The sequence below is a fragment of the Micropterus salmoides genome, unplaced genomic scaffold (assembly GCF_014851395.1).
Source record: "Micropterus salmoides isolate LMB-PRFRI ecotype aquatic unplaced genomic scaffold, ASM1485139v1 Ms_hic_scaffold_13, whole genome shotgun sequence".
In the NCBI taxonomy this organism is placed as follows: domain Eukaryota; kingdom Metazoa; phylum Chordata; class Actinopteri; order Centrarchiformes; family Centrarchidae; genus Micropterus; species Micropterus salmoides.
Window position 1 is genome coordinate 10,263,225 of NW_024040374.1, and position 12,646 is coordinate 10,275,870.

The 12,646-nt window shown below is 41.0% G+C and overlaps 1 protein-coding gene across 3 annotated transcripts in view; it reads left to right on the top strand.

Moving 5' to 3' along the window:
- dennd1b (DENN/MADD domain containing 1B) overlaps window positions 1-12,646 on the top strand; it is a 108,802-nt gene that overhangs the window by 56,192 nt on the left and 39,964 nt on the right. For all 3 annotated transcript variants that reach the window (XM_038715459.1, XM_038715460.1, XM_038715461.1), the window contains 3 exons: window positions 2,167-2,220; window positions 2,796-2,906; window positions 10,374-10,474. In XM_038715459.1, coding sequence (XP_038571387.1) covers window positions 2,167-2,220; window positions 2,796-2,906; window positions 10,374-10,474 — 266 coding nt within the window. The remainder of the gene's footprint in view (window positions 1-2,166; window positions 2,221-2,795; window positions 2,907-10,373; window positions 10,475-12,646) is intronic.

Consider the following 12,646-nt stretch of genomic DNA (forward strand, 5'->3'; position numbering starts at 1 on the left):
CACCACTCAAAATACAGTAGTTGTCATCAGAATAAGCACATTAAAAACATGACATTACTTTGCTGTTTCCCTTTGCACAGCCTTTCAATTTTGTTAATGTCTTACTTGCTGGATAAAAGAACACAATTTAATTTGACAAAAAAAATCATATTTCTAACACAAAATTAACTTAAAAACAAACTTTAATATGTAGCTTGGCGAGAGCCTCTACTCAATTCTAACAAATGTGTACACTGCATACCTTTCTTTAGTGCAAATACCTCCACAACTGCCTTGTTTTTTTGTAGATACTTTAAAGTATAATGGCAGTTCTGCAAATTATGCATAAAAATATCAAAGACACTTACCATAAAGAGAAGGGCTTAGGTGTTGACAAATCAAATGCTTATGCTCATATACCGTATAGTTTGCCCATGAAAAGGAAAACTCAAAAGGCAAAGCCTTGTTTGTTGATTCCAGTTTAGTGTTTGTTTGTGTTGTATATCCATCTCCTCTATACTTCCATTCCAACAATGACCCCCCTCTAGGAATATGATTTTTTGTTTACTCGTGATAATTATTTTCACATGTTTCACACTTACTCTCTTAGAGAGTGAAGTATTTTATTTTGTTTTACATTAAACCAAATGTTTCAGTGTCAACCACAGACAAAAAGTAAGTGATGATGTGAGCTGCCATTACTTTTTCTTCATCATTACAGTCTGTTAATCTTTGATTTTTTTCAAACACTGTCACTTAAGACTAATTAGCATGAATGTTTTTTACTGGTGGAAATTGATTTCCACCAATTGAATTCCCATTGCTGAATGAATAGAAAATTTTAAGAAATTTCAGGTTCCAGAACAGTACCGACCAGAAGCTCTTTATGTTATGAAATGTGCTTACAACTAATCATTGTAGTTACTGGTTGCAATGTTTGTTAAATCAGTTAGCTATATTCAATTTCATCGATTAGGGTTCAAAATATCAATCAGATTGTTTGGACTTATTTCATGTCACATCAAAACAATTTGTCACGACCCTGCTCAACACCTAAAGCTGATATTTTTCCATTATCGTGGATTTTTAAAATTCCATATTTTTACTGTCTGCCTGTGATGGTGTTCAGTCTTTACTTGTGTTCTCAACTCTATAATCAGAGACATTTTTCTTTCTTGGTGGTGATACTTTTGCTGGGGTTTCTGATTTTGAATGGCTCCTCTTATGTTTGCATACTCTTAATCATGTTGTTGGTTATGTAACATATTACTGTTGAGTTGTCTTCTATGTAAGGTATTTATTAGGCAGGTTCTTTCTTTCAAAGCTCCTTTCAAAGTGCAGATTGTTCCTTAATCGGAACTAGGCCTTTAATGCAGTGCTGTTTTGCATTGTCCACAAATCAAATTAATTCTCAATGATTAAGTGAGACACTGACTGTGTATTAGCCTGACTTTATTTTGTTAGATGATTTGTATAACAAGTAAGTAGTAGTGACAAGGTTAAACACTGTGAAGTCATAGAAAACTAACTTAACTGTAATATTTTACTTTAAATACTGTGTTTGTAGTGTGAGAGAATCCACTCTAGATGCTACAGTGGATTTAAGTGAAGACCTGCAACAGATGGTTGAGTAAATGTCTAGAGAAATGCAGGTGTACTAAAGAGAGTGTGTTTGAGAGACACAATAGTGTGTTTCAGTTGGTGGTTTGTCTACCTGTCTCCAAACAGCACCTCTCTCAGGCCCCTTTGATCTGAACACTGAACCTGCCCTGCTCTCCCAAAGTGAGACAGGCAGCCCTGTGATCCTTTAAACAACCTCTGTGTGTGTGTCTGTGTGGATGCACATGTGCGCACACACGTGCACGTATACTTTCGTCTGTGTGTAGGTGCTCCGCAGGCCTATTTAATGCTTAAATAAAGACTCAGTTTTCCACCGGAGACATCACCCCAGTCTGTGTCTATGGGGAGCTGAGCTGCTACTGAGCTTTCTCTCTTCTGTAGGCCTGATAAAAGCATTGCCACAGTTCAGACACCAGCTCAGCAATTCATATAGACAGAGCTGAAGATGAGCCATAAATCATAGAACAAAGTGAATGGCCTTTTTCCCCCCTCTTCTCCCCATTCTCTTCTGTATGAGTGGTATACTTCACTTGTGACCTTCCCTCCTGCATGTTTGTGTTTTCGCAGCACTCCTACTTCATTGCCCCGGATATCAATGGACTGCCAACTATCCCTGAAAGCGTAGGTATTCATGGAAAAAGAAAAGAAGAGAGACAGAAGGAGAGAAAGAGAGATCCCTCACTTCTGGAAACATGTCTTCCTCTAATCGTTTTTAATCAGATACACTTGTCACCTTTTGAAATTATTGCACCATCCTCTTGTTTCAGTTTTGTCTCCTGTGGTGCTTGTACTTTTAATGTTGAAGTTCAGTGATTGCCACGGGTATTAGGATTTAAACGGAACACATGTTCTTTGTTGATATTGTATTCAAATTGTAGCTCATGTTGAGCAGCTCCTGTCTTTATGGCAAGCTACACCAGATGAAAACTGTAATTAAGCTGACAAATTTAAGCAACATTGATTGATATGTTATCTATTTTCTAAACATGACTGTGTCAGATGGCTCAAATGTGTAATTTTAAATTTTTACTGTAAAACTATGTGCAGAGAAGTCCTTTACAGCCAGTATTGTATGTATCTCTATGTCAGACTCTGGCACTCTACCAGTCTGTAGCATAGACAATACATTAGAAGCAAGTTGTGCAAGGACAGTTTGTTATGTACCTGCATATCCTTCTGTTCCTGTCTGTCTCCAGAGGAACCTGACAGAGTACTTTGTGGCTGTGGACGTCAACAACATGCTCCAGCTCTATGCCAGTATGCTGCATGAACGGCGCATCATCATTACCTCAAGCAAGCTTAGCACTGTGAGTCCATTCCTTCCAAGTCATTCTTTCAGCTGCAGTCAGTTATCAGCTCTGCCCTGTCAAGCACAAGGAGAAAATAGGTTAGAAAACTGCTCAAATACTAAAATTGCTTGAAGGAGTTTCCTAAACATTTAATTCAAGTTGAGGTGAGGTTTTTAGTCATAAAATGTTAAGCTTTGTGTTTCCAGAATGTCATGTTGGATAATGTAGGGTTCTTTCTCACTTACATACAAGAGATACCATAATATGAGAAAATGTTGCTAATTTAGTCACTGTTTTTGGATTCATATCAAATTCAGATAACGATTTGCCCTCCTAAAAAAAGTATATAAGTCAAATGTTGGGAATGTTTCCTAGATTGAACATGATTCACTTCATCAATATTCCAGCAGAATCTCAAACCCTAAGTAGTACGATGAGAATATTTATCTGACATGGCTATGCTACTTTTACAGAGAGAGCTGAACTGATCTCTCTGCCCCCCACCCCCTCCCACCCTTTTTGCCCAGAGGTCCTGCGGTTAGACAGCCGCGCAATCACCACACTCTGACAAACTGTGAAATCCACACTAAAGCTGGATTATATTTGACTGTTTGTCTTATAACTGAAACATATTAATGGCCCAAAAGCCTTAAATTATCCGTTATTACATGTCTTAACTCTCTCACATGATTTAAAGCCCCTTCAGTCTATATGAGGGAGGAAATCTCTGTGTCTTTCTCCCCCTCGTCCTCCCTCTGTTCCTCATTCCATCCTCCCCCTGTAATCTTTGTGGCTGATGAGGCAGAGCCAAATGTTTATGACAGATGAGATGGGAGAGGGAAGTGATGTCACCCAAGTCCTATCTGTAGAGGAGCTGGTCCTGCCTTGGTATCTACAGGGCTGCAGAACACTAACCAGCCGGAGGGGCCTGTGGTGTTGATGGGTGCTGGAGGGGAACGGTTCCCGAGATGTCCCATGGGAGCTATAATCAGGAAGAGCTGTAAAAATTACCCAGCCCTCAGAGAATTTCACCTGTCTCCCCTCAGATCAGGTTGTAGGCTGCACACATTGCTGTGACACAAGGGTTACATAATGTAAATTATCAGACTCTAGGGTGAAGGTGTTTTTCTTTTTAACAGGAAGAAGGGGTGGAGGTGATTTTTGTGTGTGATTTATAGTTTTCTGCAGCTCAGAGACTAATGTCGGCTTGTTTTAAAAAAACAAAAACAAATTTATGCCGACAGGATTTTTTAAGAGCTTGCACGTCAGACCTTTACCTCTGTAAGCCTTTTATCCTCTGCAATTCTTCATCCACTCATCTGTCTATCCATCCATCTTCTTCAGGGAGAGGTGTTTTGGTTTGGTAGTGATATACGTCAGGCACTGTAGTACAAGGTATTTTCACATCTCCACTGGGATTACTAGCAGGCCTGATGTTATTACTGCTCCTGTGATGCGTTATTTTTTGCCGTTAGGCAGACTGACCTTCCAGTTCAAGTGGAAATGGTTGCCATAATTCTTGAAGCCCGCTATCTACTGTATGTGTACGCGTACTTAACTACAACGAGCCCAGCTCATTATCCACACCACTGTCTCGTGATCAAATATCTTAAAAGCTGGGAAATATATAATTAAAGTCAGTTTGTCAAAATGTTTGTTTAAGTCTGTGTTTGCAGTCACTGGATAGACAGGTAATATTTCTATACTCTGCTTGCCACAGATAGAGGATGTATGAGAGAAGTTATTGTTAGTAACATCGTTAGTACCATCCAGCTGCTTTTCACCACCTCCGCCTGTCCAGCCTCTCAGCCAAGCAAAGAGAAACAGGGAATAGAAAGTGGAAAGAGAGAGAGGAAGATACACACACATGCTGCATTTATTCTGCCTGCTCTAGGTGCTGCCTGTGTTAAAGCCCCCGGTGAACCCAGTGTGTCAGTCTGCCGGTACATGGTCGGCGCTTCTTGCAAGCAGCCAACAGCAAAGGAATAAATCATGATCTTACAACAATGCGTCAGTTGACTTATTGCTGTTTCGTGACCGGAGGTGAATGGTACCACTGTTTTAAAAGGCTGGTCGGTGGTGGCGGAGGGGCGGGAGCCAGCCGAGCGTGCAGCCTTGTCATAGGCCCGTATAATAGGACTGCATCAGCCCTTCCTCTAACTAGTCAGTGGGGAGTGCCCCCACCACCATCACCCCACCACCCTCTGTGTCTTTCATCTGCCGAGGCCCCCCAGCTCTCGAGCCCAGCCTCTGCCCTGCATATCGCCCAAACTCACACAGCCCGGCACCGGCTGACAGCAGCCCTCTCATCAGCCTGTCAGGCCTATGCTAACAAGGAGCTATCCATCCACCATGCCCTAGAGTGCCAGCTGTCTCTCTGTTTCCTGCCTTTTCCTCTGTTGTTCCTCTCCTCTCTTTCCCGGACCTCTCTGTCTCTCTACTTTCTCTCTGTCTTAGTTATTCTTCCTCTTTGACATATTATTTTTTGTCCATCTGTCTCTCACTCACGCTGGCTGCACCTCTCTTTCTCTCTGACTTTGCCTCCCTGTTCCTGGGTGTCTTAATGCATCTCTCTGTTGTTGGGCATCTGCAGAACATCGGGACTCCCTCCCCCCTCCTTCCCTTCAATAGACTTATCTCAGACCCATGCCATGTGTCTGACTTAACGTGTGTGTTGTGCCTCTGTGACCGTGTATGTGCATATGTGCATGCTGTGGGTGTTTGTATCTCTTTCACATGCATCTGTTTGTGTGTCTTCTGCACTCACAGGTGTTTGTACCTTATGCCTTATGTCTTTCTGTGAGAGAGTCAGTGACTGTGTGTGTATGTGTGGGAGGCCTGGCGTTAGCTGTTACCTGTGTCGTTCTGTGTGCCCTCTCTCTCTCTCCCTGTGCCACTTACTTGTTTGTGGCACACCTGCGTTGTGCTGGGCCTGACACCGGCGTTTGTCAACAGAGGGAGAAGCCGAGCTTGGGTAATTGGTGACTTACTCTGTGCAGGGGTGGGGAGCGGGAAAGGGTAAGACAGCGATGAACCAACAGGAGAAGCGAGGGAGAGGTGGCAATGGACAGAAGGACAGCAGGAGGAGAGGAGGAAAACACAATAAGAAATGAAGAATTAGGATGAAAATTAGGCTGGAAAAGGAGACGATAGGATTGAATTGGAGAGTGCATCGGGACAGAGTTGGAAGGAAAGACTAGTGGAGGGGAAATGAGTGTTTGAGGCTGGTGTGAAGAGGTCAAGAGCGACTCTGTTGATACCATTCCTCCTGTCAAATTGAATCACATTGCCTGCAGCAGCAGCTATTTGTCTCACACTCTGCTCTTACTGTAATTTAACATGTGCGATAGGCTCTCTCATCTAAGACTATGTAAGCAGATGGAATAAGTGTTATGTTCAACAGTAAAAGGGCTAAATCTCCCATCACACTGCCATTTAATATTTGAAAGAGGTGCATGTAGAACTCAACAGAAGCAGTTTCTGTATTTTCTGTCTGTGTTTAATTTCAACATGTCTAGTTGCTCAGGTAAATAGGAATGGTGTGGGAGGAAACATACTGTTTACTGATGGTCTGCAGAGCTCGGAGTCACAGTGTTCTGAGATCTGAGGTCTCTGTTGGCTCCAGCTCTTCACATCACTGTTGAAGGGTTGGGTCGCTGTTCAGGCATGTTGAGGGACGAGCTCATCTGAATATGATTATGTATGAATATGGAGAGCTGTGTAATTGTTTGTGAGCCGTTAGAAGAGTTGTGGAGCTGTCCACATGTAATCCTGCAGGGGGGAAAAACAACATATTAGCTGGATCTCTATTCCATGCTACATATTAGTTCTAAGCAGGTTTTAAGGATGGGGTGTGTTCACAGTGCAAAAGTGACTCAGTTGTCAAATGACAGTGCTCACAGCTAGAAAATAACCCCCCCACTATAGATGATGATAAAACAGCTTTGTGAACTCAGCAGAAAACAAAACAGTTACTATTAAATCTTTGAATAAACATTGTGATGTCTGTTTGTGAAGTTTAATCAGTAGTGACATTTCGAAGTTGCAGCTTGATTGACATCACTGCATTGTTTCATTTCCTGTTAGTATAAATTATTTTTTTAATAACTGCAAAAACAGTACACTAAGACATTTTCTATGTAGTACATACTGTACTGTATATGATTATGTAGTATGGAATGGCACAAAGCAATTGACTCAAACCCCATTATTGACAAAACTGGTGTGTGACCTCTTAGCTTCGGTTTATTGCTACCTACTTCAAAGTTGCAATGCAAATTTTATCTCTTCACATCACACTTTCTTCTTTCACCTCCTCTCATCTCTTTATGTCTCTCTGTCTCTCTCGTTGTCTCTGATTCCTTTAGTCCCGTTGAATGGATCTGGGAAAACCAGTGTTAGTGTGGACACTTTTTGTCTCAGCTACAGCGCACTAAGAAAACTCTCAGGGCAGAACCAAAGACCTTGACTGCTTTTTGAAGCAGGCTGTCGCTGTATAATCGGTTAGCTTCTCTCAGAGGAAGGGGCAACACACACACACACACACACACACACACACACACATACATACACACACACACACACAGTGTGAGAGGCAGGCAGCCCCTCATTACCGGGCAGAGCTCCGGTCCCTGAGGACTGGACCCAGCACCTAATCCTGTATTTGTTCTTGGGGACTGTATCTGTGATTCTCCATTGAATGGAATATTAAGCACCCAGGTCTTTTGTGGAGCGTGTAAGCCATTTGGCTCCACTCATCTATTATTTATCAGCCTGGCAAATATTTTATCAGCCTTAGCCTCTTATGACCCACTCTCATGTGAAGCCCCCCCCCTCCTGTAAAAAAAAAAAAAAAAAAGTCTTTTTTTCCACTTATCTTCCTTTTACTTTTTGCCTCATTCATTTGAAAACCTGAACAAGGACACAAGGATTTGTTTCAGCTGAATTAGAGAAGCAAATATGTGAACTATTCCTCAGGAGTTCCCTCCAAGTTTACATATCTCAGGCACACTGCCACTTCTATCGCTTTGGAGATAGCAAATAAAAGAAAACAGAAATCTAGATTTGCTTTATAAATCATTATCTTAGTTTCAGTAACCCCTTCCCCTCTCAGCCAACTCCCCCAAGCCAGCCACCCAGCCTGAGAAGAAGAGAAGCAGAGAGAGAGAGACTCCTGTTTTTCCTTTCAACCTAAGAGTAAATCATGCCAGTTGGGGGGCTCACCTTGAGGCCTGGTGGAGATAATTGGAGTTGGTTAGCGAGGTGTTCTGTGCCATTACCTCCTGGTACAAGCGAATGGCTGGGGCTTGTCTCGCACTCCCAGAGGAGGAATACACCCGCCTGTTGGCTCTCCGCTTAGTGTGTGCGTGCGTGCGTGCATGTGACGCATGCGCAAATGTGTGTATGTATATCCACGGCCAGATCGCTGACCTCTCTTCATCACAATTTAATGGCCCCTTACCGTCATCGCTTTGGAAAAGGTAGAAGGGGGTGATGGTTTTGATAGTAGCTCTCGCACCAAGTGCTTCACTTTCACACATTAATATTCATAGCATTGATTTATTTTCAGAATTAAAAAAAAACAAACTGTTTGCCAGGGAATTAATCTTGACAGGAGCGTGGCATTGTTGTGTTTTATTTGAAGACGGCAGGCAACAGAAATATGCATATGCTTATACACAGAGCAAGACACCAATTAAATGTTGATTAAGTCTTAACTATTGTGGGACTGGATGTATAAGAGACTGCACAGAGACAATAAGAAAAAAGATCATTGCTTTTTTCCAGCTGATATGAAAAATGAATGCAGTCAAAACAAACATTAATGGAGGGAGGCACATGGACACACGCAAACACACATAGTTTTTGTTGTAAGCTTTTCAGATGTCCGGTCTTGATGTTTGGGTGGATTCAGAGGGCGGGGTCCTTTCTCTTTCTCTGGCAACGGTGGTTTTCAGCCGCCAAGCTTGCCCGCTTTTTGGCCGGTCAATTGTGACACAGTATGTGTCAGTGAGCAGGGGTCTCCTGGTAGTTGCGCGCGCGCGCGTGTGTGTGTGATAGTGTGTGTCCGCTTCACACATTGACTGTGAAGCTGCAGCAGTATAACAGCGGCTGCTGCTCCCGGGTCCCGGCGGTATTGGCCTAGCCCGCAGTCTCTCTTGGCTAACTCATGTTTCATTCTTTGGCAATTTGCCCTAATGAAGTCCCACAGGAGCCCCTCAGACCTCTGTTCTCTTTCCATATTTAATCATGTTATTTTAATCTGGGGGATGAGCTAACGCCTCTTTCTCCTGCCGTGTCTCGCTGTGTGTGTGTGTGTGTGTGTGTGTGTGTTGCAGGTCATTACTATAGCTAGATTTTCATGAGATGGGATGTCGAGGGGGATGCAGACAATGGTAGACAATGACTTTAATTTTATGTGTAATGTTGGTTTGACAATATAGAGAGCTCTCTTGAAAAGGAACGTCATCTTCATGTGATTGCTTCTCATTATTTGTTAAAAAAGAGCTTTTTTTCTCTTTATTTTCTAGGTCATAGTGTTTGGGGTAATTTTGATTTTTATGGCTACTGTCAGCACTGTTTTGGGCTCCTTGTGGTGCTTTTGTGCAGGTCACAGCACAATTCTCACTTTGACATTGAAATTGAAAATTAGTTAATTGTGAACAGTGGGCTTGTATTTGCTCTAATTTGTTATTAATAGTTTTATGTTCAAAACAGGTTTGAACAGGTGCTTTAAATTATTGTTTAATTATATTATTGCTATCGTAGCGATCTTGCAGTGATGACCCACCACAAGCAAATCAATATGGAAGAAAGTTGGTTTCATGTTCTCTGTGTGTGTAAAGCAAGTGTCTTTTCAATACTCTGCTTTTCACTTCCTCGTCAATCTTTCTCTTCTCTATGGTGTACGGTTTAAGACGAGGCTCCTGTCAACTGTTTGATCTCTAGCTTTCAGTCTGTTCTTCTCTTCTTCCAACAATAGCTTGCTGGTCTAGTGTTTATCACAAAAGCTTTAGACATGTCAGGGAACCATGTTCTTTCTGAGGGCTTTTATTTGTGAGCAAGATTAAAGGCTAACTCAATGAAATCAAACATACAGTGCATTGACACATCAACAATAAAGCATCACAACAGCAGCAACCTTGATCAGATTTTAAAAACCTTAACAGGATATTGTTTGGAAGGAAATAGAGCTATGGTTCTTAACACTTCTTCTAAAGACTTTAGCAGGGTGGAAACTTGGTTGAATAAGTTATAGAAATGTATTAGAAAGAAAAGAAGATGAGCAGTATATTTAGCTCAAAGTTATTTTACTATATTTAAGTTATTGAAGTTCTTGTTTGAGGGCATGCTGAAATCGCACAAACCTTCAGTTAAAAAATGTTAACTACCAGTAAAGATAAAGCATACAAGGGTATTTTTGTTAGTTTTTCATCTTGGCATGTTGTGTTGAGATTGTCCTTTCACTTCGTTCTCTTTTTGTAGTTAACTGCATGTGTCCACGGTGCGGCCTCTCTGCTCTTTCCTATGTACTGGCAGCACATCTTCATCCCTGTACTGCCCCCGCATCTTCTGGACTACTGCTGGTAAGGCTGACCACCTCTGAAACACACAAACACATACACGATGTTTACACCCCCTCCTTTTCGTTCCTGCCACTTTCCCTCCTTCTTTCTCTTACTTTTCAGCCGCCTTTCAACGCACACACACATGCACACTCATACACACCTGACTCATAGACACATAAACACTCGCCACGCCACGTGTGCTGGTCATGCACCAAGCTTTGTCGCTAAAACCTCGGTGTAAAAGTGCAGACACGCATGTTCACACATTCTCCCGCCCGTTCTTTGAGTTCTCTCACGATTCCTCTCATGGTGCGCTTTCTCCTGTGTGGCCCTTCAACATAATGAACGGCCTGGATCACCTTACTCCATATTTCATGCCAGTGCTAGCACCACGCTCTCATCATCTTAACCCTCTCAGGGGTTCATTACCACCCATCCAACGCAAATCCAACAAATCTGAATGGACTTGACTGAAACTGAATGGAGAGCAGAAGTAACAGCTCATCTACAAATCTACATGTGTTCAGGTCAACTACAGATCTATACATATTTTAAAAAATGTTTTTAAAAAAGGCAGTGGGGATGTCAGCTTATGTAAAAGGACTGTTTTATGTCCAATCAGTGCTGACAGTACAGTGCTTTACCATAAGGGACACATCAGCTTCAAAAATCTATTCATCACTGACAGTAAAATGTGATTTTCAACACTCTGTGAAGACTCATCATTATCTTATTTAATCATAGGGGTGTCCTCCATGCACTGATTAGATAACTAAATTATATTAGATGCTCTGTGTGTATGTATATGTGCACGTATCTCTGCAAATGAAAGTCAGTACTGTATATTCATGAAATGGAGAAGACTGCCACTAAAGTGCAGAGCTACAGGCCTGCTGTTTGTTTCGCTGTTGGTTTAAGTTGATTACAAGCCTGTGGCTTCTGAATCATTCAGGCCAGGAATACACTGACCCAAAGCCGTCCGATTATTACTGCCTCTGTAAACCTCATCGTAAAATTGTTTCTATTATTTCACTGTTTTTGTTTATTTTATTCATCTTGGTGGATGGGAAACATCCTCTAAGATTCAGCCTTTCCATGGCAGTAACTTTCAATATGAAGATAAATATCACATAAAATAAGAATGACATAATAATTACCATACAAAGCATATTTTTTGTAGGGTAAAAAGAAAACATCTCACACTTATACTCTTTAGCTTCCTAGGAAGTGCTCTAACTCTTTCTATACTTTCTGAATCTACCATCATGTTAGAGGGAAAACTTTTTATGTTCATTAAATGTCCTACAAAAGCACATATTGTTGTTACTGTTTATATTATTTTTTATCTTTTATAATAGATAGTGGTAGTAATAACAGCTGTAGCATTTCTATTTTCAGTATTTTTCTGTATTGTCTTTCAAGGTAAATTAATGCTTACTGATAGCCGAATGTGGCAGTTTTAGGCTAAATGTACAAAACCACTCGCACACACATTTGAATTCTTTAAGCCACAAGTCAGGACATCAGAACTACCCATATGCAGAATGAAGGAGAAACATATGCTCTATTTACCTGGTAACTTTAATTGTTAAAAAATTGTCCAGTAGCACCAGATCTATTTGCTTGACCTGCTCACACGCACACGCACACGCACACGCACACCAGTTAATCTAATGTTGTTTTTCATTTTGAGAGTCATGGTGGTTCGCTGGAAAATAATTTGAGTCTGATTTTCAGTCAGCATATAACGTTATATGATATTTAATTGGTTTAAAGAACAATGTATGGATGATAATTGCTGCTTATTACGATTATGTGATGTGAATAGAAATATAAATCTTCCGATTAGTTTCAGTGCATCCAATGCACATCTGTTGCATCACAGTAGTTTTCACATAATTTCAGTTGGTAAAATACATTTTAGTCTTAGCTTAGTCTTAGCTTTTATCAATTTGGAGTATTTAATTAATGTTTTTGTTTTTTCAAATGAATAATTTAGTCTATGGAATATGATTATTTTAAATAGTTATATTACGGTCAGGTCATAGCCTCACATTGCTAATTTGGTCTGACCAATAATCAAAACCCCTAACAGCATTCACTTTACAATTATAAAAAAAAATACAGAGAAAAGAAACACATTTTCACATTAAAGAAGTTATGATTTTTGAAAGAAGTTATGAGTTTATA